At 38.2% G+C, this 25,510-nt stretch overlaps 1 protein-coding gene across 1 annotated transcript; it reads right to left on the reverse strand.

The window, feature by feature from the left end:
* Positions 1-403: 403 nt before the first annotated feature.
* LOC110798148 (mitochondrial import inner membrane translocase subunit TIM50) lies at positions 404-10,288 on the reverse strand. The gene is made up of 10 exons (XM_022003306.2): positions 9,888-10,288; positions 8,825-8,913; positions 8,529-8,565; positions 6,038-6,099; positions 5,834-5,947; positions 4,725-4,829; positions 4,523-4,621; positions 2,431-2,590; positions 2,231-2,333; positions 404-884 (listed from the first exon to the last, which is right to left on the reverse strand). Exons 1-10 carry the CDS (start codon positions 10,159-10,161, stop codon positions 839-841), a joined length of 1,089 nt encoding a protein of 362 aa, XP_021858998.1. The 5' UTR covers positions 10,162-10,288; the 3' UTR covers positions 404-838.
* Positions 10,289-25,510: the final 15,222 nt, after the last annotated feature.

Below are 25,510 nucleotides of genomic sequence, written 5' to 3' on the forward strand. Positions count from 1 at the left end.
ACTTCCACTTCTTTCTTACCCTTCCAAAGCTCACAGGTTAATAAAGGAGTTTGACAGCAATTACAACCCTAACTCATGCCTTATCTCCTTTAAAGAAATCATAGGCAATGGTGACTTCGGCACGATAACATCTCAATGGTGATGCAAGCAAGGCTATATAGGCAAACAAGGGCCGACGCAAGGGAATACTACTACCTGTTCGTTGTTACACCAATTTGTGATGCATCGTACTGTATATTTTTTGACAGCGCAATTGCTGTGATAACAAACACTGCCGTGAAACCATGCACAAAATCCAGGACTCTCTAGTGCTACATCACAGTTCATCTTTTAGCTCATACCACATCAATAATGGGATAAATTAGATGTGTTAAGTTGTTAACTGTTCAAATCCAATTCAATCTGATAACAAACACAATCACTACTTTTACTCAATATATTAAAAGGATATATAATCAATTCATGTGATTCCATGAATTTGCTAATCCTTTACATATTCTATTATTAACTGCCGTACAAACATGCATCAAATGCTCTAAACTACTCTCTATTATTTGTAAAAAAATTCAACATATGCTGAAAATAGGTCACCTTTGCTAACCCAGCTAACAGTAGGATGAAACAAAATTTCCTTGAATTTCCTCACAATGTACAGTGTGACAAAAAGAATTGAATATAGATAGATATTAACCGAATTTGTTTCACGCTATGACGCTGCGCCAAGAAATATTCAACAGTTTGGGAATTCGCCATCTTGGGCTAACTATTCCGCTATCTCAGTGAAAATAGTAAATACGGGGTACGCTTGCAAATTTTATAACGTTAAAAAAGTTCGATTTCAACGTCGCCAGAAACGTCCTTGTTGTTTCTGTTCTTGCATTCGCCTGCAACATGAAAGATCCAAGTAAATAAGCCTCTCACCAAGGTACTATCAAGTTCTAGGAGAAAACAAGATACTTCTATACAACAAGGCGAAGGAAAAATCAAGAAAGAAGAGGTGCCAGAACAGAAGGTAGGGAGCAGGATACTCTCAACAGGGAATAAATTGGACAAAAAAGGCTTTAAAAAGCAAAATGTGGCAAAACTCCAAAGATCCACAATTAATAAAAGTTGGTGTGTAAGGTTTGTTGCTCTGTTTGACTTATTTTGACTTATTTCAGACAAAATTAGTTCAGATATGATAAAAAAAAGTTCGGATAAGTTTAGTGTTTTTTCAAACATTTTCACACACAAATAAGTTTATAGTATTTTTTCAAATTAAATAAGTTCATACTCATATAAGATAATAAGTACAAGTAAGTTCAGAAAAGTTTAGATAATATAAGTTCAGACAAAATAAGTTGGAAAAAACGGAGCCTAATTGTCTATAAATGTCAAAAAGCAAGCGTTGAGGGCAACTAATAACTTTGGGTGAAACCCTAAGCCTGGCCATCCATGTATCTCAATGGTAAAGGGAAGCAAGCAGGGATTAGGACAAACTCTGAAGATGCGTAATTAATATAAGTGGGTGTCTATTAATGTCGAAAAAAAGATCTAAGGCAACTCCAACTCTGAATGAAAAAACCTAAGCGCAGCCCATAGGGCCATACATTTTTCGAGGGGAACAAGGTTAAGCCCATCCAAGCCTGCTGTTTATAGGTTTACCATAGTGGAGTACTAGTGGAGAAGCTCGGGAATCCACATATATCTAATTTGACTCTGAGGATACTATAAGCAAGATTTTGGTTCAATTAGTCACCATCTCAGTATACTCCGTATTACTTTTCCATTAGGCACAAGTATTATTATAGGAAGTAAATAACAATTACTTTATTAAATTTTATTTTTTAATTGTTGATTGGCTAAAATGTCATCATATCTCTCAAGTCTCAAGTATAATAATTATAACTTTCTTCATCTTGTCAACTGATGGATGATTCAACTTTCAAATCTAGAATTTCTAAATGTAAACCCTAGATCTCAAAACATGGGGTCATTTGGCTAAGAGATAGAATGACAGATCAGTGAGATCAGTATGGGTACATAGGGATTAGGGATACTAGGACTCAAGGAAATAAGTTCAATTTCTGAGCCTTAAACGATCACCCCTATAATCCTATATGTACCAGGTCATGTCATGTTATCACAGATTAATCAAAGCAATGGAGTTTCTAAATGTGAAAGTCTAAAGAAGAAATGTATATCAGCACAGCTAGAGTTGCAAACAATTACAAGGTTCATCATATCTGACCTTTTGTGCTCTTTAGAGCGTTCGATAAATTCCTTTGGAATATCTCGCCCTTTATAGGATGCTAGCACCGGGCGAATATCATTTGGTCTACTCTGGGCTACAACTGCAACCAAACAAAACCAATGATTAACAAGCTGAGGGATTGGCTATTAAGCAAAGTACACTTGAACAATGTTTGACTTTGCATTGAGCATACTCACATTCAAGAAATGGAAGAAGATCCAACAGAGTAGTATCATCCAAATCATCACTTGTCCAAGGCTTGATTTGGACACAATTGTCTGCCTGAAGACAGCTCTCTAGGGCATGGCCACTCAAATAAATAACCTTTGCAGGATCACGGTTCAGTTTGGTAAGGTCCTGCACAAGAAACAGAAAATTATAATCTGCCAACACCCTTTATAACCACAATTAAGTTCCATGAAATCTTATAATCGTGATAGCCAATTTAAATTGGACAAGATGAATTTCAGAGCTGATTCATATACAGTGGCCTTGTGAAAGGGAAAAAATATTTTTTCAACAAGGCCTCCCCGAGGAATGCCATTTAAGATGACATTCAACGTTTTAGTAAACATATGACAATTCTCCACTTGTAAAGAAGCACAGAGCTATAATTCTAAAAGCTCCACCACAAATGAGCTTGTCCTGAATTATGAAGAGTTGTCAGTACAGACAAAAATTGCATGGTTAAGATAGAACCTCACTGAAATTAGATTTTTAAAGAACACAACAGCTAGTTAATTGAAAGACCCTTCAATAAAATGTAGCCAAAAGGAGTTCCAACGTGCTTTCCTAAATAACCAGTCACCAAGTTCAAAATCTTAAAAAGTTTCATACTTCCGTTTGGAAAGAGAAAAACTATTTGGCGTCTATAAAGCACATAAAACATTGCAAGAATGACCCATGACGCACCAGAAATCTGGGATTTGATAAATTTAGTTGGTTCAAATCTCTTACAATAGAATCTTAAAGATTCAAGTCAAGGAATCAATCAAAGGGGTGGTAAGAATGAAACAGAAGTTGGAAAAGATCAACTAAAAGATGGCGAGAGAGAAGAGCAATCGATGAAACCTCAAGACACAAAATTCAAGGGGGAAAAAACAAGAAAAGACTGAAAAGATAAGTCTTCATCAACTTCTTAATTGTTTGCTTCTTTGAGTCTTCGACAGCAGCAGAAAAGGAGAGGTAGAAAAAGAGTGTAGCACCACTTACACACGCAGCAGGAAGTACAGACAGCGAGAAAGTAAATCAGGCCCAGAGGGAAGACAACTTTTGAAATGTGGTAGTAAAACATTCCCCTTGAACATGAGGGCAAGTCACATCTTGGGTATTTTTTGGATAGAGGAGACAAAACTTGAAATGCAAGAAATAAAAAATGCCACCCATATTCCAAATATTATCCCATTGTGATAAGTTGATGCTTTAAAGCCCTAATCTTACTTGAATTAACCTTTGTTTTTAATTTTATTTCCTTTTTTTTCCTTTGGCAGTCTTAATGCCTAGCAAAGGGGAGGAACATGGAATTACTTATAAAAATATTACTCAAAAAAGAAGTGGATGCTTGAACAATCTGAGGTATAGATTGTGAAGAGTTCCAAAGTAGCAACTCCAGTTAACAACAGACCCCTAGCAATTATTGCTACAATATATAGATTTGTGATAAAGGACAAAAAAACGAAAAGCCGAAGCATGTGATGAAATGATCCACTACGGGACTAAAACCTTCTCAACAGTAACATAAAGAAAAGGGAGAAGGAAAGAAATGCTCTTGTTTTCACATGAAAAAAAAGGGATGAAGGTAAGAAACTGACATTAAGAGAATGAAGAAGGTAAAATTACACTTTTGGATCATTAAACAAGTGAGAAGGAACACATAAAGATTTCAGAACAAGGTAGTAAACTGAAACAAAAGGAGAGGCGTACAAGCATGCTTTACATTAAAAGAAGAACCTCCCCCACCCCCCCAATTAAGATGACATCGAGGTCATGCAAGTACAAGGTATACAAGTATTTACCACAACATACATTCATTTTCAACCATTTTTTTTTTTTAAAGAATACTAACGGGTTAAAATTGAAAAATCCTTAAATCTAGTATAAAAGAGAGCAGAAATTGGTAGTTTTTTTCCTCAAATGACTTGAAGGTCCACTTCTACCTTTGATTTAAACCAGAAACAAGACAATAACAACTTGTCCCTTAATATTTTTACCATCAGGATATCAGCAACTGGTTATTCAAAGGAACGGTGATTTAAAAACGAAAAAGTTAATTTATAAATAGAACCCTACCCTGTAATGTTTCCCATCATCATATCTTGTTGCTGCCCTAGACAACCGATGAGCTATGCAGTGCTTTTCGTCTAATCTGTCAAGAACAGGATCGACATACTGCACATGACAAAATATAAAGCCAATTTTATGAACAATATTCAAAATAACACAGGGAAATAAGCAGCAAAACAACAGAGTTAAAATAAGAACGCTATCTCACCATTGACAAATTGTCAGAATACACAACAATTTCATAAAATTGTGCTAGATGCTCTAGAAAGGCATCAACACCAGGCCTCTTAAAAGTTCTCCAGCCTCTTTCACGCTGCAAAGTGAGTATAGAGAAAAAAATGACATTAAAATAAAGCGATTTTACAATTCCCATTAACTTTCATTTGGCCTCAAGCTGAGGAGTGAGGAGTGAGGACGGAACAATGAGATATTTCTATCTAATATAAAAAATAAAAATAAAAAGTTTGTTTATAATATTATTCAGTAGAAAACATAAACCCAGCTTAGTAATCTCAATTCTGAAGACTATAAATTTAGTGGAAAATAACATATTCGGTTCACACTATAAATCGATAGGAAATAACAATCTGGCATAACTGTTATAATCTCTTTTGCTATAAGAAAAGGGTCAGTGAATAGATACAAGAAGCAGTTCTTTAAGCACTAAAAAATATCCAACAACCAAGGGAAGAAGATTAAAATTGAAATGGCCACAAGATAAAGAATTGTAAATCTTATTTACAAAGACAAGTGATGATAAAAATGCACGTTGCACCAGCTATAAAAAATCAAATCCCTGGAATTTTTAATGTGAAATGGTTAAACCCTCATAAAGCTATTTAAACCCTCATAAAGCTATTGATTGATTTTCCTCCATGTAGACCACTAAATAGCTGAAGAGAGAACTTCCACATTTCAGAAATCAGTTTATTCTTTAATCCTCTCAATACACTTCAGCCATAATTTTCTTTTGGAGAGAAGTAATAGCCATTCAGTCAAGAGAATAGTGATATCATAGAAGATAACATTGATCGATTATAGTGAACGAAGTAATGAGTGATGATACCCATAGCATTCTCTAGGTCACTTTACCAATGAGTTAATATGCCTGAACTATATACATGTATTCTTTTCCACCGCTTCATATTTTTCATTTTGGGTGCAATATCTTTAGATTTTACTTTTCTAGGCCCAATGGACTGAAGAAGGAGAAATAGCAGGTTCAAACATGTTGTTTTTACTAGGGTGGAGAGGATGGAAAACTAGCCAATAGAACTCAACTGAATTTCATCCATGTGCATCAATTCTAGGTCTTACCTTCCAATCAGAATACACTAAGGTCTCATTCAGATCCACGACAAGTGTAAGTACATTTTGCATTCCAGGTGGCAAATCAGGAAGCAACTTATCTGACAGTGGTTCAGTGAAAGCCTGCAATGGGAGGAAATCCAACAAATAAGCGGAAACATGATCTAAATTATGAATGAGAGGATTAAATTTGGATTACTACAAGTCGCTTACTTGAAGTTGGTCCTCAATAGATCTCCTCCATTCTAGGTAGAGTTCAATTGCTTTAGCAGGCCCTGGAATACCAGACAAGATTGAAGCTTATTATTTTAAAAAATTGATCGAAGAATTTGCAAAACTAAAGCTTAATAATTATCCCCTTTAGGGACGTTTGGTTCAACTCTAGAACCAGGTATGGGGTTAGATATTAAACCCGTGGGTTTATAATGAGTGATACCTGCATACCCATACCTTAAATCAGGCGTTTGGTTCATCAAATTAAATTAAAACAATTTTTATTATTTGTACAATGATCGATTTTTTACTTTGTCAACTTCTTTTTCTTCTTTTCTCCTCCTACCTCTTCCCTCCCTAAGGCTCCAACAAAAGTAATTAACGTTTCTTCTAATGACCATCAACACTCAAATTTTATTCTTAAATTGTTAAGTTTGTCCATTAAAATTTTCGAATCTGAAACTCTAATGGCCTTCACAGTAAAAAAAACATTGATGATATTTAAAGCATAAAAATGGTATGATAGTTATATTTTGTTCTTTTGTTCAAGCCAAGGTTGTGGTGGGAATGATCTTCATCTTTCCAGTTTCATCCTTCTTTTTGTAGGTTGAAGTGTTGATAGGGGAGGAAGGATATCAATAAATAAGATAATATTATTTCATCTAGAAAATGACATGGTCCCCCACCAATCATTTATAACCTGAATCTGCATTACTTTATAGTCTAAAGAGCATAACCACATAATGGCACAAGAAAGATGAACGCAAGTCTGCAACCAACCCTACCATACACCGATTTCAAATCAGTATAATGCACCGGGAAATCTAATAGGTGGCTCCCCTGTCCCAATATAATTTACTCTCCATTTTAGAATGCCAGCAACACTTGTATTTGAGCGTAGTTTTAGGAATGTTTGGGGATAGTACATGAAAATTAATAAATTAACGCCTAGGTAAGTGGTAATATTTTTATTGTTTACGTAAGAGGGAAATAATAAGGAATTGGTGCAAGTGGGGTAAAAAAGATTGAGAAATAATAAAGAAAGAGTGGTCCCTATGTTACTTTGATACGGCTAACTAGCCCTCGTACCCGGGTCGACCCGACGCGACAAGGTTTCCGGTATGGAATCCACACCGGATCCTTGCACGATCAGTCGGACACGGGGGACTAAAAGGAAGAGAGATCGCGAAGCGGGAGAAGCAATTTAATTTACCTTTTTTCGAATTTTAAACCACAAAACTGTTATTTGGGGTTGAATATTACATATTTTCTTGTTAAAATATTGGGGCTTTTGTAAGAATCATAATTCCGAACAAGATGGTGTAAATTTCGTTGTCGACCAACCCACCGGTGGTACTCATCGGCGGCACTGAGGGCACCCGGTCCGGCGGTCTCTGATACAGGCAGTGTTAACTTTTAAAACACGTGACAACTTGCTTTTATTCATTTTTTTTTTTTTCCTCTTTCAGTATAGCTGAGCCACTATTCTCTTTTCTTTTTTTTTGACAGTTGGCTTCCATTAAAAAATAGGAAAAATTCCCCCTTAATTACTTAATTACATTTTTACCTTAATTTAAGCATTTATTAATGGCTAATTTTTTTAATTGTTTCTTCGCTTCTATTGTCTGTATTTTTATTTTCCATATCCCCGTACCCGTGTCCTAGGTCCCCGTACCCGTGTCTTCACATTTCAATTTTTTTGAGTCTGACACTCGGATCCGTACCCGTGTCCGACACTCGTACCCGAGTAACATAGAGTGGTCCCATGTCAAAAGAAGAAGTGTTGCAAGTATTCAGAAACAGCCGGAAGAGGCAATTTACAAGTATTAAAAAACAGAAGGGAGATTTAAGCGTTTAGCATGGAGGGAGATTTAGTTTTGTTTTTGTGCAAGCACTTCATACGATAATTATTATTGTTTGGGTTTTTCCCCAAAAATACCATGTAACATTCCTGCCTAATTCTTATGCTCTTGATCATTTCTATGAGGTACGTATATCAAAGACAAATCTTATCTAGTCAGAATCATATCCACTCTATTCACTGGTGGCATTGTTGTTGAACATTTCAACAAGTAGATCAATTGATACAAACACTATTTTCACCGAGTTGCCATTTTCACATCTTGACTTCACCAATCTCACCATGAGACCAAGAGAGGAAATATTTGATTGTTATTGACCACATAAAAGTGATAAAAGTGGCATTAGTTAGCACAGGTATAATGCAGAACAAGGATTCATGTTCCTCCTTCATGCCATGTGTGATATGGCTATGACATGGTTGCAGCACAAGCATGGCAAGGTAGGTGAAGGATTCAAGTAACCTATAATTTAGTAGCTTTAGAGGATAATTCATTTTGAAAAAGATTTATCAAAGATTAAATATCATACCAAATTGACAATAGGTAACATCCAAAAATAAATTAAATATTTTTCCTTAAATAAATGACAGTGCAATTAGAAAATGAAGAAAAGGGAGAAAGAAACCAACCAACTACAGCAGCATAGTGCACCGAAGATTGAAGTTTCTACACAACAACACATTGTATTTCCATTAGAAATAGCCAAAGTTTCACATCATAAATGATCATGTAACAAGCATAGTTAACTATGAGATTATAAAGGTCAAAACACAAAAACCAATGTCCTGAACCCCAATTCCCCTACCATTGCCTCTTAACATCTTATCTTCCCGTGCATAAAAATAGACATTTACATGTTGGAAGGAAGTGAAATATTACCATGGAATTATAAAGAACTGAAAAGTAACAGAATGTTGGTACTCACATTGATAATTGATTCATCATCTTCAATGGGCTGATTTGCAGAATCTCGGAATGCTTTTGTTTTCTCATCTACTTCTTCTACTGTGTATGCTGCAAACAAAGACTACCTGTAAGGCTTTAATTCTGTATATTCTACAGGACGCTTGACTACTACACAAAAAAAAGAAATATATACATAAAGATTCAACCAATAAAAACATACTTCTAAAAGAATAACTTTAACAGCAATTATATCCAACACGAGCTCAAGTATAAAAATCAATCACTATAGGTTTGGGAGCCTTGTCAGGATAAACTCATCACTACATAGAGCCATATAATATTAACAAAAAACAAATTAGAGTTCTCAAAGAAATGTTAATGTAGTTATCTAGTTACAACTTAAATGTTTCACGATCCCATTACTCTAAACTGCAATCTAGGTGGCATTTTCAAATGTCATGGAAATAGATCAAATATTATAGGCCATAAGAGCTCATATTTGAATCAACTTATTCTGCATTATATCCCTGCTGAACTTCATTTCTTTGCAACAAAAGGTTGCTTATACATTGACATTCAATCGGCTCTGCTGAACTTCAATTCCTTGCAGCAAAAGATTGTTCATACATAGACAGTGGATAGTCTATCATACAAAATCAAGACTCCACCAATTCAGCAGACACCACACATTGTGATCCATCACAATCAAACAATGCTTAACCCTGAAACTAAGCTATCAAATCTTATCCACTTTACATTTAACATCACCATCATTCGACGTCGGTATGGTAATTAACATAATATGACATTAGCAATCTCACAACATATGTAAGGGAGAGGAGGAAGTGAGGAATCGACAACGCGCCCGAAAGGTTCCCGGAGTAAGCTCGAACTGAGCTGCGCCACTTCCCCCCATTAAGTAACAACTTTTATCATAAAATTCAACCATTAAAAAGTGAACGAAAACCCAAAAATAAAAAATATCAACAATGTTAACACAAGAATTGATTTTTATAATAATTTGAAGGGAAAAAACACACAAACTAGAATTCTCCAAAACGAGTGAAGGAAAGAGAGCGAACCGTAAGTGGCATATCCGGCGGAAGCAGCGACACCAGTAACGGCGGTGGCTAGGCCGAATTTGATGGCGCTGAAAAAAGCGTTTGACTTTCGAGGCGGAGAAGATGGAGGAGCTTCGTTAGGTTGAGAAGAAGCAGACGACAATGGCGGTTCTTTAGGAGGATTTGTGCAGAAGAATCTTCGGGAGAGAATGGTGTTTTTGTTGTCGAAGTTTTTAATGGCGGTGGATTTGCAGAGTCGCCGGCAAAGACGAGATCGGAGTATAGAGAGCGACATTGCTTTAGCCTTTAGGTGGTGATTTTGGCAAACTTTACTGGGGGTTTCGGGTTTGCACTAGGGCTTTTGCGCTAATTCAGAGGGTCAAGAACTTCAGATTGCGTATACACACGGATTGTGATCAAATTTTCACAAAATATTTAACTAAATATTCTCAAACTATATATATGCAGGTATTATTTTACCTAAATGCAGAATAATTTAATTTAATTTAAATATTATTTTTCCTATATTACCCTTGTTTTAATCTATCTTTTTTACCATCCTAAAGCTATATAAATACGTTAATACTCTGATTCAATAACTTGAGAAATAACTCTCACCTTGTACTACAAATCGATGGACGACAATGATGAATTACGCAAAGACGACTACTTTACGGTACGTAATTGAATTTGTTGTGTTCAAATCATAAAGTAGAATGAACACTCTAGCTAACAGAACCGCAATAAAGATGTTGCGACACCTATATAGGACTGCCGAAAAAAATATAACCGGCACTATATCTTAAAGGCCGGAAGGTTATCACGGCAAATAGACCAGACCGCTGGATAACTTCTTCGGCATTTTAACTGTACCGCCAGATAATTTATCCGGCACCTCGACTGTACTGCCGGATAACTTATCCGACACCTTAACTGTGCCGCTGGATAAGTTATCCGACACCTTAACTGTACCGCCGAAATTTGGAGACGAAGATCTTGTGCATCTTGTATTTTCCGGCACCATTGTTCAATGTCCAGAAATTAATTCCGGAGCGAATTTTGATATATTTACTTATTATTGTTTTTTTTTATACCCGAAAGAGAGTTTAATTCAATAAATCGGCTGAAGCAACATTCAGAACATTACAGGGAAAATCATCATCCCATTTTCTAGTCCAGGACTACCAAGGTTGTGTTAGGTTATGATACATATGACAATTCATAAATCATGCGGAAAAAACCATTTAGCCAGGAATACATATTATTTACACATAATCATATAGCATAGTTTAGATGCATACTCTTTGTTGCGTGCCTTCCCTAGCTGCGCCCGAACCGAACAAGAACAAGTCTTTAGGACTCCAAGTGTCGTCCCTCCGTAGATAGTCCACAGCACGTCCGGATCCGCCTTAAGATTGACCAACTAGAATCGCCCTTAAGGTACTAAAAATTTCGGCACTTTTGAGAAAGGAATGTGACTGAATTTTGAAGGAAATAATGCCCTTGGTCCAAGTATGCATTCTATGTTAAGTCTAATAAATGCGGTTCAGTATTAATTAACAAGTTAATAATTCAGTGAGATCAAGTGAGCTGAATGCCTAGCTAGAGGCCGCTTCAGTTCAAGTGGAATTAATGATATTAATCCACAGCTTACTCTTGACTGAACCCGTAGGGTCACACAAATAGTACGTAAACGGATCAAGTATTTAATGGCATTAAATACTCCATCTATGAATATTCAGAACCGACGGATCTTGGTTTCAGTGGGAGCTAAGATCGTCACAGGCAAGAAATGAATACTCCGGAAACGATGATATTGCCGGAAACGGAAATATGGATCGTATCGGAAATATGAATATTATCCAAGTCGTAGATGTTACCGGAAACGGAAACATGGTACGTATCGGAAAATATTATTGGAAATGGAAATATTACCAGAATCGGAAATATTGCCGGAAACGGAAATATTGTCAGAATCGGAAATATTGCCGGAATCGGAAAATAATTCCGGAAACGGAAATATTAAATATTTGTTCGAAACGGAAATTAATTCCGGAATCGGAAATATTAAATATTGTTCGTATCGGAAATAGATTCCGGAAATGGAAATTTAATCGGAAGCGTATCGTACGAATTAGCATCGGACGAGGCCTGCCGGACGAAGGCCCAGCACGAAGCCAGGCCGTCGCCCAGCAAGCACGCACGCCACAAGCCCAGCGCGCGCCAAGGCCACGGATGCGTGGGCCTTGCTGCGTGGGCTGCAGCTCGCACGCATGGGCAGTCCTTGTGGCTGCCGTGTGTGTGTGAGTTTGTGCTCATGCGTGATTCCTGAATCAGCAAGAGTCAGTGTATGATTAAATGTCTATTCCTAATTGGATAAATTAATTAAATAGAATTCATGTAGGATTCTAATTCCAATTAATTCGCATCCTACTAGGATTACGATTCCTTTTCCATAACTCTATAAATAAAGGCCTAGGGGTCATAATTTATATACAAGTTTCAAAGTATTCAAAAGTGAGTTTTTTGAGAGAAAATTAAAACACATCTTGCTCATAAAAGTGCCGAATTTTCTAGTACCTTAAGGGCGATTCTAGTTGGTCAATCTTAAGGCGGATCCGGACGTGCTGTGGACTATCTACGGAGGGACGACATTTGGAGTCCTAAAAGACTTGTTCTTGTTCGGTTCGGGCGCAGCTAGGGAGGGCACGCAACAAAGAGTATGCATCTAATTATGCTATATGATTATGTGTAAATAATATGTTTCCTGGGTTAATGGTTGTTTCCGCATGATCTATGTAAATGTCATATGTATCATAACCTTACAGTGGTATCACGAGCCCCTTATTATTTTCATAATCTAAATTGCATGAACATGGTTAAATATTACAAATTTGCAAGAATTAAAAGGGGTGATTAATTTTCGTAATTGTTAATTAATTGCAAATTGCGTTTATTTAATTATATGTACGCAGTTTTTCGGCAGTTTCTTCATTACTCATCCGAATTGAGTGATTTTTGTGTCAATTCCGTATGTAAAAGGCATTCTAAAATTTTGACAAAAATAATATTTTTCTGCCGAACCCAGAATTCTCAAATTCGAAGCCTAACTATGACTTTTCGAAGGTTTTAGTTTTTCGGATGCAAAATTTCGTAAATTTAAGATGTTAAATTAAATATTTGCGATTCCTGTTGATAAATCTTGAATTTTTGATTGACCTACTGCATATGTTTAACAAGTTTGAATGCCTAGTCTTGTTAATTATGCAATCTAATTTGTAATTATGATTAATTTGTTGAAAATTAGAATAATTTAGAATTAATTTGATTTTCATAATTAATTGTAATTTAATTAGAAACCTATGATTAAAAACCACCATAAAAATTGTAAATTTACGATAAATTTTAAATTTTTATGACCTAGACTTGAATCCATATCAATCGGAAATCAATTGGATAATAAATTTTCGATTTTTTCGCCCTAAAATTATGAAATTAATAATATTTATTAATTTGTCATTAATTTTAAATATAAATTTTAAATTTTTATGCGATTCGTTCAAATAACTTGCACGCACGAAGCAATGGACGCTTCGTGTTACCCTTAAGGGGTGTTGTATAATGCGGGCATGCGACGACGAGCAAGGGAGCTCGTCGCCCGTGCGGCACGAATGCAATGAGCAAGGGCGTAGTGCACGAGCGCAAGGCAGCAGCCCTGCCTTGTGTCGTGTGCCACGAGCAATGAACGTATGGGCAAGGGCGAGGGGCGAGCCAAGGCAGTCGCGTGTGGGCAGCAAGCGAGCTGCGCCACAACGCGCGCTGCCTCGCACAAGTGCGCGCAGCCTCGCGCGCAGCGAGCGCAAGCTCGCGTGCCACGAGCGCTGCGCACAGCATCACTCGCGCGCACAGCGCGCGATGTCGCCCGCCCAGCGAGCGATGTCGCGCACCAGCGAGCGATGGCTCGCGCGCGCGCAGCGAGCGATCTCGCGCGCCAGCGAGCGATGGCTCGCGCGCGCAGCGAGCGAGCTTGCGCGCCCAGCGAGCGAGCCAGCGCGCCCAGCGAGCGATCTCGCGCGCGCACTGCGAGCGATAGCTCGCGTGCGATGGGGCGATGTGCGGAGGCTTGCGTTGGGACAGCAGCAGCTATGCTACGAGCGCATGGGCTGCGCGCACATGGCCAGCAATGGCTGTGTGCGTACGGCCCATGGGCGTGCAACGCGTAGGGTGTTTGCGTTACGATTAGATCGTTTTGAATGTTTAATTTGAAAATTTCAGTTCACGTAATTTTAATTAATTTTAAAATTAATAATTTGAATTAATTTCTTGGATTTTAATTTTGAATATTATAATTATAATAAATGGAATTTATTCTAATTATTTTACTAAAATTAAAATCATGAATTAATTTAAATACGACTGAAATTAAATTAAATTTTTGGATTCAATTATAAATTTATATGAGCTTTAAATTTTAATTAAATTTGTATGTTTCCGGTTAGACTAGAAATACAATTTTATGTTTAAAATTAGTAAAGCATATGAATTTATTGGTTTGAGTGGGAGCGCTTTTTAGTCATAAACTCTTGATTAGGTCTACAAATCCTTAAGGTTAAAACAACTCGATTAGAATTAATAAGGACTGAATAATTGGTAGATTATTGGTGACCTTGATTAATTGCTGCAAATGTTTACGTGATGCATAATGTGTTTTACTAACCAGCTATGTGGGCCATTCATGATAATGAATGGGTGAATGGTATATATTGTATATGTACTGTTTTGCAGGTTATGAAGTGACTAGTATGGCCCAAATAGGATAGAAAATATGGTCTGCGTACCATTAATTTGAATGTAATTGGTCTAAAGTACCAAAGTTATTTTTCAATTCAAATATGGTCTGCGAACCATCAAATAGTTGTAATTAGTTATAGCTTATCCTATTTGAAGAAAATGGTGCCTCCCACGGAGATTTTCAAGACGGACTTTGAAGTCAAAGCTTCAAGATGAAGTCGGGCCATACTAGATCACAAATATCTTATGCATGTTTTAAGTTATTTATTGCTTTAAATATGTCTTAAAATGCATGAGATCAAAAGCCTGATTATGTTGCATGATTAAGGATTTTAGTTCACTTAAAATCTAACCAACATAGTAAGAGCCTTAAGTTCCAAACTTAAAAATTGAGTTAAAAGGTGCCATGCCAAAATATACACTTGCTTGGATATCCTTTACATCAATCTAGTAATAGTTTTCGCTCAGCGAGGTGTTACTTATTGGTCCTAAAGGGGCAAGGTACACAAATAATTGTGAGTACATGTTAGTTTTGGTGAAACTCAACGATATAAGTAAGGAGTCCTTTTATGTCGTGGCAAATTCGATAGGTTTACCTAATAAGTTCTTAGACGTACCTATCAACCAAGAATAGTTTCTAGACTATTAGCAAAAGGCTTTTGCTTACCTAAGATGTTCTAGGATTAAGTCGACAAACTGTGCTTAGTTCTTCAATGATTTTAGGATCTTGGAATCATTTTATTCACACCTGCCGGAACACATAACTTGAATAAAATGCTTAATAAACATTGAATTATGCATGTATGCTAGAATTTAAGTTTATTAAGAGAAACTGTGAATGGTTATTTATTTGTTTATTCTTTTCAATTGTAGTTTTAATATGGCAAACAACAATCAAAACATCATCATGGGTTCTGAGCTTATGGTCAAGCTGAACCTGACAAATTTTCTTGAATGGGAAGCTAAGCTAGTTGAAATAGTCAAACTCAATGGACTTGAGTATGTACTATCACATCCCATGCCAAGCTACTATGCCAGAGACATGACCCCTGAGAGATTTTACGCCTGGGATGCGGATCTCAAAAAGGTTATGAGTCTCATGCTGAACAATATCCCTGATGATTGGGCTAGAAGGTTTGTAGCCTATGAACCTTTTACGCTCATCAAGAATCTGAGGGATATCTGTCGTGGAAGTACGGAGGACAGGGACCTGAACGTCCATGAGTTGATTGAATCAATGTCTGGGCTAAAGGTTAGTTCTCCCAACAGGTGTTATAGGATGGAGGTCCAAGAAACACATGTTCAGCTCCTTCGCACTAAACAGAGGGTAGGCTAAAGGAAGATCAGAAGAACGGAACAGTCGTTCCATCTTCAGGTATTTTCGTTATAGACTGTATACTTGCTAATTCAACTTCTTGGGTATTAGATACAGGTTGTGGCTCACACTTATGTTCCAATCCACAGGGACTAAGAAGAAGTAGAAAGTTAAGCAAGGGTGAAGTCGACCTACGAGTGGGAAATGGAGCACGGATTGCTGCATTAGCTGTAGGAACTTACTATTTGTCGTTGCCCTCCGGGCTAGTTTTGGAACTGGAAGAATGTTTCCATGTTCCAAGTCTTACTAAAAACATCATTTCAGTTTCTTGCTTAGATGCTAAGGGATTTTCCTTTATAATAAAAGACAATAGTTGTTCGTTTTATTTTAAAGAGATGTTTTATGGATCTGCTAGATTAGTCAATGGACTTTATTTATTAGATCACGACAAACAAGTATATAACATAAATACCAAAAAGGCCAAAAAGGATGATTCAGATCTCACCTATCTGTGGCATTGTCGATTAGGCCATATAAACTTGAAACGCTTAGAAAGACTTCAAAGGGAAGGAATTCTAGAACCATTTGACTTAGAGGATTATGGTAAATGCGAATCATGTTTACTTGGCAAAATGACAAAGCAACCTTTCTCTAAAGTTGGAGAAAGAGCAAATGAACTATTGGGTTTAATCCATACAGATGTATGTGGACCAATGAGTACAAATGCTAGAGGTGGTTTCAGCTACTTTATCACTTTCACTGATGACTTCAGTAGGTATGGTTATGTCTACCTAATGAAGCATAAGTCTGAATCCTTTGACAAATTCAAGGAATTTCAGAGTGAAGTAGAGAATCAATTAGGCAAGAAGATCAAGGCACTGCGGTCTGATAGAGGCGGTGAATATCTGAGCTATGAATTTGATGACCATCTGAAAGAATGTGGAATTCTATCAGAATTGACTCCTCCTGGAACACCACAATGGAACGGTGTGTCAGAACGGAGGAACAGAACCTTGCTAGACATGGTCAGGTCAATGATGGGTCAGGCCGAACTTCCATTAGAATTTTGGGGACATGCACTAAATACAGCTGCACTCACTATAAATAGAGCTCCGTCTAAAGCTGTCGAAAAGACCCCATACGAATTATGGTTTGGAAAGCCTCCAAATGTGTCTTTTCTTAAGATTTGGGGATGTGAAGTATACGTCAAACGATTAATTTCAGACAAACTTCATCCAAAATCTGACAAATGTATCCTTGTGGGCTATCCAAAGGAAACAAAGGGGTATTACTTCTACAATACATCTGAGAACAAAGTGTTTGTTGCTCGAGATGGTGTCTTTTTGGAGAAAGATCACATTTCCAAAATGACAAGTGGGAGAAAAGTACACCTCGAAGAAATTCGAGTCGAACAACAAACTCTAGAGAATGCTCAAGATAACATTCAGGATGAAACTCAGAGATCTTTAGAAGAATCTGGTGAGAATCATGGTCAATCTAGAAATGTTACCCCGCGTAGATCGCAAAGATATAGATCTCAACCGGAAAGGTACTTAGGTATTTTGACGAACGAGAGCTATGACGTTCTATTACTTGAAAGTGATGAACCTGCGACTTACAAGCAAGCTATGACGAGCCCTAGCTCCAAGAAATGGCAAGAAGCCATGCAATCTGAATTAGACTCCATGTCTGAAAACCAAGTATGGGATTTGGTCGATTTGCCAGATGGCTACCAAGCCATTGGAAGCAAATGGGTTTTCAAACTGAAAAAGGACAAGGATGGGAAACTTGAAGTTTTCAAAGCTAGATTGGTTGCAAAAGGTTACAGGCAAGTCCACGGTGTGGATTACGATGAAACCTTTTCACCAGTTGCAATGCTAAAGTCTATTCGAATAATGTTAGCAATCGCTGCATATTACGATTACGAAATATGGCAGATGGATGTCAAAACTGCTTTCTTAAACGGCGTTTTAACAGAAACTGTGTTTATGACACAGCCTGAAGGTTTTGAGGATCCAAAGAATGCTAAAAAGGTATGCAAGCTAAAGAAATCAATCTACGGATTGAAGCAGGCATCCAGGAGCTGGAATATACGTTTTGATGAAGCGGTCAGTGACTTTGGTTTCATCAAGAACGCAGACGAATCTTGTGTATACAAGAAGGTCAGTGGGAGCAAAATTGCTTTCCTAGTATTATATGTCGACGACATATTGCTTATCGGAAATGACATTCCTATGTTGAACTCTGTCAAGATTTGGCTTGGGAAATGTTTTTCGATGAAGGATCTAGGAGAAGCACAGTACATATTGGGCATCAAGATTTACAGAGATAGATCTAAAAGGATGATTGGACTTAGTCAAAGCACTTATATCAATAAGGTGCTTGATAGGTTCAAGATGGCGGACTCCAAGCGAGGCTACCTACCCATGTCTCATGGAATGACTCTAAGCAAGACTCAGTGCCCAAAAACACTTGATGAGCGTAGACGAATGAATGGGATTCCATATGCATCATTGATTGGTTCAATAATGTATGCTATGATATGTACACGCCCGGATGTTGCGTACGCACTCAGTGCTACGAGCAGATACCAGTCAGACCCAGGAGAGGCGCATTGGACTGCTGCCAAGAACATTCTGAAGTACCTGAAAAGGCACAAAGATGACTTCCTGGTCTATGGTGGAGATGATGAATTAATTGTTAAAGGCTATACGGACGCAAGTTTCCAAACCGACAAAGATGATTTCAGATCACAGTCTGGGTTTGTCTTCTGCCTCAACGGAGGAGCAGTAAGCTGGAAAAGTGCTAAGCAAAGCACCATTGCGGATTCTACAACTGAAGCGGAGTACATTGCTGCACATGAAGCAGCAAAGGAAGCTATATGGCTAAGGAAGTTCATAGGAGAACTTGGTGTAGTCCCCTCCATTAAAGGACCAATAGCCCTGTATTGTGATAATAACGGAGCTATTGCACAGGCAAAAGAGCCTAGACACCACCAGAGAGTCAAGCATGTACTTCGTAGATTTCACCTTCTACGAGAGTTCGTTGAAAGAAAAGAAGTCGAGATAAGCAAAATTGGAACTGATGACAACATATCAGATCCATTAACTAAACCTCTGCCGCAAGCGAAGCACAACTCGCACACTGCAGCTATGGGAATCAAGCATATTGGAGAATGGCTTTGATGTCTCTGTTTAATGTTTTAAAGTTTTAGAGTTTAAATCTTTGTAAAACATTATTGGTTAATCATTCACAATAAATGAAAGAAATTCATTTTTCCATTTAATTTGTGGTTTATTAAATGATGAGTCCCTTCAACTTGACGATATATTCAAGATAGACTGTCAGGACCAGTCCTGTGACTAAGAAATGTCTATCAAGTGAACTTGAATGTCAAAGGTTGAAAATGGTCCCTAATCGGAGTTTTCTATAAAATTGGACGCATAGAAAACGTTAGACGATTAGAATGCAAGATGACTAGTAGTTCTGTTTCTTGAACTATGTGGACATGGCAATGTCATAATCATTTGCATAGATACTTACTTTGGGAAGACTAGTATCGGACAAGACCTATGAAACTTTACTGTAAGAGATGAAAGTCTGTCATAAGTAAATTTCATTAAATTATTAGACACTAAATCCTCAACACCTGAGTGATTTGAGATTACTTGTTTGAGAACTGGTTGCTTTGACGTTGACCAACCGTCGCACCGTAAAAGGAGGCTATAAAGGCAACGCTCAGGTAATCACCTATCAAACGAAGTCTAATCTCAAGATCGCAAGATTGGGATTGTCCTCCCATAAATCGGGATGAGATGCTTAAAAGTTGTACAAGGCCACTCGGAGAGCTAGAAACTGTGAAATGCATGGCCGTGCTCGGATGAATCATAGGCTATGATTATCTGTTTATTTGATCAGTTGAACTCTGAAACCGAGGAACACCTCTGGACATAATAAGGATGACAACTCTTACCTTATGTTCAAGAGCAAGCATCGAGCGACAAAGGAATTAGGAAATGCACACTTGTCCCTAAGGACAAGTGGGAGACTGAAGGAAATAATGCCCTTGGTCCAAGTATGCATTCTATGTTAAGTCTAATAAATGCGGTTCAGTATTAATTAACAAGTTAATAATTCAGTGAGATCAAGTGAGCTGAATGCCTAGCTAGAGGCCGCTTCAGTTCAAGTGGAATTAATGATATTAATCCACAGCTTACTCTTGACTGAACCCGTAGGGTCACACAAATAGTACGTAAACGGATCAAGTATTTAATGGCATTAAATACTCCATCTATGAATATTCGGAACCGACGGATCTTGGTTTCAGTGGGAGCTAAGATCGTCACAGGCAAGAAATGAATACTCCGGAAACGATGATATTGCCGGAAACGGAAATATGGATCGTATCGGAAATATGAATATTATCCAAGTCGTAGATGTTACCGGAAACGGAAACATGGTACGTATCGGAAAATATTATTGGAAATGGAAATATTACCAGAATCGGAAATATTGCCGGAAACGGAAATATTGTCAGAATCGGAAATATTGCCGGAATCGGAAAATAATTCCGGAAACGGAAATATTAAATATTTGTTCGAAACGGAAATTAATTCCGGAATCGGAAATATTAAATATTGTTCGTATCGGAAATAGATTCCGGAAATGGAAATTTAATCGGAAGCGTATCGTACGAATTAGCATCGGACGAGGCCTGCCGGACGAAGGCCCAGCACGAAGCCAGGCCGTCGCCCAGCAAGCACGCACGCCACAAGCCCAGCGCGCGCCAAGGCCACGGATGCGTGGGCCTTGCTGCGTGGGCTGCAGCTCGCACGCATGGGCAGTCCTTGTGGCTGCCGTGTGTGTGTGAGTTTGTGCTCATGCGTGATTCCTGAATCAGCAAGAGTCAGTGTATGATTAAATGTCTATTCCTAATTGGATAAATTAATTAAATAGAATTCATGTAGGATTCTAATTCCAATTAATTCGCATCCTACTAGGATTACGATTCCTTTTCCATAACTCTATAAATAAAGGCCTAGGGGTCATAATTTATATACAAGTTTCAAAGTATTCAAAAGTGAGTTTTTTGAGAGAAAATTAAAACACATCTTGCTCATAAAAGTGCCGAATTTTCTAGTACCTTAAGGGCGATTCTAGTTGGTCAATCTTAAGGCGGATCCGGACGTGCTGTGGACTATCTACGGAGGGACGACATTTGGAGTCCTAAAAGACTTGTTCTTGTTCGGTTCGGGCGCAGCTAGGGAGGGCACGCAACAAAGAGTATGCATCTAATTATGCTATATGATTATGTGTAAATAATATGTTTCCTAGGTTAATGGTTGTTTCCGCATGATCTATGTAAATGTCATATGTATCATAACCTAACAAATTTTTCTCTCAAAACTCACTTTGAATACTTGAATACTTGTTATAAATTGTGAACCCAGACCACATATTTATAGGGGTATGGAAAGAGAATTGGAATCCTATTAGGATACGAATTAATTAAATTATAATCCTAATGAAATTCTTATTTAATTAATTTATCAAATAGAATTAGGAATTTAATCATTAAACGAATCCTGTACGTTTTAGGTTTCGTATGTGAACACAAACACCCACGCACGCACAGCAGCCCACGAGGGGCGCCATGCGCGCGCGCGCACAGCCCGAGCATCGCAGCCCACGACCGCCGCAGCCTTGGGCGCGCGCTGGGCCTGCCTTGCGGTGGGCCTGGCGCAGCCTTGGGCTGGCGTGTTGTAGCGCGCGTTTCCCTTGCTGGACGTGGGCCTGGCTTCGTGCTGGGCCTTCGTCTAGCAAGCTCGTCCGATGCTAATTCGTACGACGCGCTTCCGATTAATTTTCCGATTCCGGAATTCATTTCCGATACGAACAATATTTAACATTTCCGATTCCGGAATTAATTTCCGTTTCGAACAAATATTTAATATTTCCGTTTCCGGAATTATTTTCCGATTCCGATGATATTTCCGATTCAGACAATATTTCCGTTTCCGGCAATATTTCCGATTCCGGCAATATTTCTATTTCCGATAATATTTCCCGATATGTACCATGTTTCCGTTTCCGGCAACATCTACGACTTGGATAATATTTATATTTCCGATACGATCCATATTTCCGTTTCCGGCAATATCATCGTTTCCGGAGTATTCATTTCTTGCCTGTGACGATCTCAGCTCCCACTGAAACCAAGATCCGTCGATTCCGAATATCTATAGATGGAGTATTTAATGCAATTAAATACTTGATCCGTTTACGTACTATTTGTGTGACCCTACGGGTTCAGTCAAGAGTAAGCTGTGGATTAATATCATTAATTCCACTTGAACTGAAGCGGCCTCTAGCTAGGCATTCAGCTCACTTGATCTCACTGAATTATTAACTTGTTAATTAATACTGAACCGCATTTATTAGACTTATCATTGAATGCATACTTGGACCAAGGGCATTATTTCCTTCAGTCTCCCACTTGTCCTTAGGGACAAGTGTGCATTTCCTAATTCCTTTGTCGCTCGATGCTTGCTCTTGAACATAAGGTAAGAGTTGTCATCCTTATTATGTCCAGAGGTGTTCCTCGGTTTCAGAGTTCAACTGATCAAATAAACAGATAATCATAGCCTATGATTCATCCGAGCACGGCCATGCATTTCACAGTTTCTAGCTCTCCGAGTGGCCTTGTACAACTTTTAAGCATCTCATCCCGATTTATGGGAGGACAATCCCAATCTTGCGATCTTGAGATTAGACTTCGTTTGATAGGTGATTACCTGAGCGTTGCCTTTATAGCCTCCTTTTACGGTGCGACGGTTGGTCAACGTCAAAGCAACCAGTTCTCAAACAAGTAATCTCAAATCACTCAGGTATTGAGGATTTAGTGTCTAATAATTTTAATGAAATTTACTTATGACAGATTTTCATCTCTTACAGTAAAGTTTCATAGGTCTTGTCCGATACTAGTCTTCACAAAGTAAGTATCTATGCAAATGATTATGACATTGCCATGTCCACATAGTTCAAGAAACAGAACTACTAGTCATCTTGCATTCTAATCGTCTAACGTTTTCTATGCGTCCAATTTTATAGAAAACTCCGACTAGGGACCATTTTCAACCTTTGACATTCAAGTTCACTTGATAGACATTTCTTAGTCACAGGACTGGTCCTGACAGTCTATCTTGAATATATCGTCAAATTGAAGGGACTCATCATTTAATAAACCACAAATTAAATGGAAAAATGAATTCTTTTCATTTATTGTGAATGATTAACCAATAATGTTTTATAAAGATTTAAACTCTAAAACTTTAAAACATTAAACAGAGACATCAAAGCCATTCTCCAATATGCTTGATTCCCATAGCTGCAGTGTGCGAGTTGTGCTTCGCCTGCGGCAGAGGTTTAGTCAATGGATCTGATATGTTGTCATCAGTTCCAATTTTGCTTATCTCGACTTCTTTTCTTTCAACGAACTCTCGTAGAAGGTGAAATCTACGAAGTACATGCTTGACTCTCTGGTGGTGTCTAGGCTCCTTTGCCTGTGCAATAGCTCCGTTATTATCACAATACAGGGCTATTGGTCCTTTAATGGAGGGGACTACACCAAGTTCACCTATGAACTTCCTTAGCCATATAGCTTCCTTTGCTGCTTCATGTGCAGCAATGTACTCCGCTTCAGTTGTAGAATCCGCAATGGTGCTTTGCTTAGCACTTTTCCAGCTTACTGCTCCTCCGTTGAGGCAGAAGACAAACCCAGACTGTGATCTGAAATCATCTTTGTCGGTTTGGAAACTTGCGTCCGTATAGCCTTTAACAATTAATTCATCATCTCCACCATAGACCAGGAAGTCATCTTTGTGCCTTTTCAGGTACTTCAGAATATTCTTGGCAGCAGTCCAATGCGCCTCTCCTGGGTCTGACTGGTATCTGCTCGTAGCACTGAGTGCGTACGCAACATCCGGGCGTGTACATATCATAGCATACATTATTGAACCAATCAATGATGCATATGGAATCCTATTCATTCGTCTACGCTCATCAAGTGTTTTTGGGCACTGAGTCTTGCTTAGAGTCATTCCATGAGACATGGGTAGGTAGCCTCGCTTGGAGTCCGCCATCTTGAACCTATCAAGCACCTTATTGATATAAGTGATTTGACTAAGTCCAATCATCTTTTTAGATTTATCTCTGTAAATCTTGATGCCCAATATGTACTGTGCTTCTCCTAGATCTTTCATCGAAAAACATTTCCCAAGCCAAATCTTGACAGAGTTCAACATAGGAATGTCATTTCCGATAAGTAATATGTCGTCGACATATAATACTAGGAAAGCAATTTTGCTCCCACTGACCTTCTTGTATACACAAGATTCGTCTGCGTTCTTGATGAAACCAAAGTCACTGACTGCTTCATCAAAACGTATATTCCAGCTCCTGGATGCCTGCTTCAATCCGTAGATTGACTTCTTTAGCTTGCATACCTTTTTAGCATTCTTTGGATCCTCAAAACCTTCAGGCTGTGTCATAAACACAGTTTCTGTTAAAACGCCGTTTAAGAAAGCAGTTTTGACATCCATCTGCCATATTTCGTAATCGTAATATGCAGCGATTGCTAACATTATCCGAATAGACTTTAGCATTGCAACTGGTGAAAAGGTTTCATCGTAATCCACACCGTGGACTTGCCTGTAACCTTTTGCAACCAATCTAGCTTTGAAAACTTCAAGTTTCCCATCCTTGTCCTTTTTCAGTTTGAAAACCCATTTGCTTCCAATGGCTTGGTAGCCATCTGGCAAATCGACCAAATCCCATACTTGGTTTTCAGACATGGAGTCTAATTCAGATTGCATGGCTTCTTGCCATTGCTTGGAGCTAGGGCTCGTCATAGCTTGTTTGTAAGTCGCAGGTTCATCACTTTCAAGTAATAGAACGTCATAGCTCTCGTTCGTCAAAATACCTAAGTACCTTTCCGGTTGAGATCTATATCTTTGCGATCTACGCGGGGTAACATTTCTAGTTTGACCATGATTCTCACCAGATTCTTCTAAAGATCTCTGAGTTTCATCCTGAATGTCATCTTGAGCATTCTCTAGAGTTTGTTGTTCGACTCGAATTTCTTCGAGGTCTACTTTTCTCCCACTTGTCATTTTGGAAATGTGATCTTTCTCCAAAAAGACACCATCTCGAGCAACAAATACCTTGTTCTCAGATGTATTGTAGAAGTAATACCCCTTTGTTTCCTTTGGATAGCCCACAAGGATACATTTGTCAGATTTTGGATGAAGTTTGTCTGAAATTAATCGTTTGACGTATACTTCACATCCCCAAATCTTAAGAAAAGACACATTTGGAGGCTTTCCAAACCATAATTCATATGGAGTCTTTTCGACAGCTTTAGACGGAGCTCTATTTGTAGTGAGTGCAGCTGTATTTAGTGCATGTCCCCAAAATTCTAATGGAAGTTTGGCCTGACCCATCATTGACCTGACCATGTCTAGCAAGGTTCTGTTCCTCC

The sequence above is a fragment of the Spinacia oleracea genome, chromosome 6 (genome assembly GCF_020520425.1).
Source record: "Spinacia oleracea cultivar Varoflay chromosome 6, BTI_SOV_V1, whole genome shotgun sequence".
Lineage (NCBI taxonomy): Eukaryota > Viridiplantae > Streptophyta > Magnoliopsida > Caryophyllales > Amaranthaceae > Spinacia > Spinacia oleracea.

Coding starts and splice junctions, on each gene's coding strand:
- LOC110798148 (XM_022003306.2), bottom strand. CDS start 10,161: ATGTCGCTCTCTATACTCCGATCTCGTCTTTGCCGGCGACTCTGCAAA. Junction 6,100..8,528: donor GCACTATGCTGCTGTAGTTG/GTTGGTTTCTTT, acceptor CTGGTATTCCAG/GGCCTGCTAAAGCAATTGAA. Junction 5,948..6,037: donor CTATTGAGGACCAACTTCAA/GTAAGCGACTTG, acceptor CTCCCATTGCAG/GCTTTCACTGAACCACTGTC.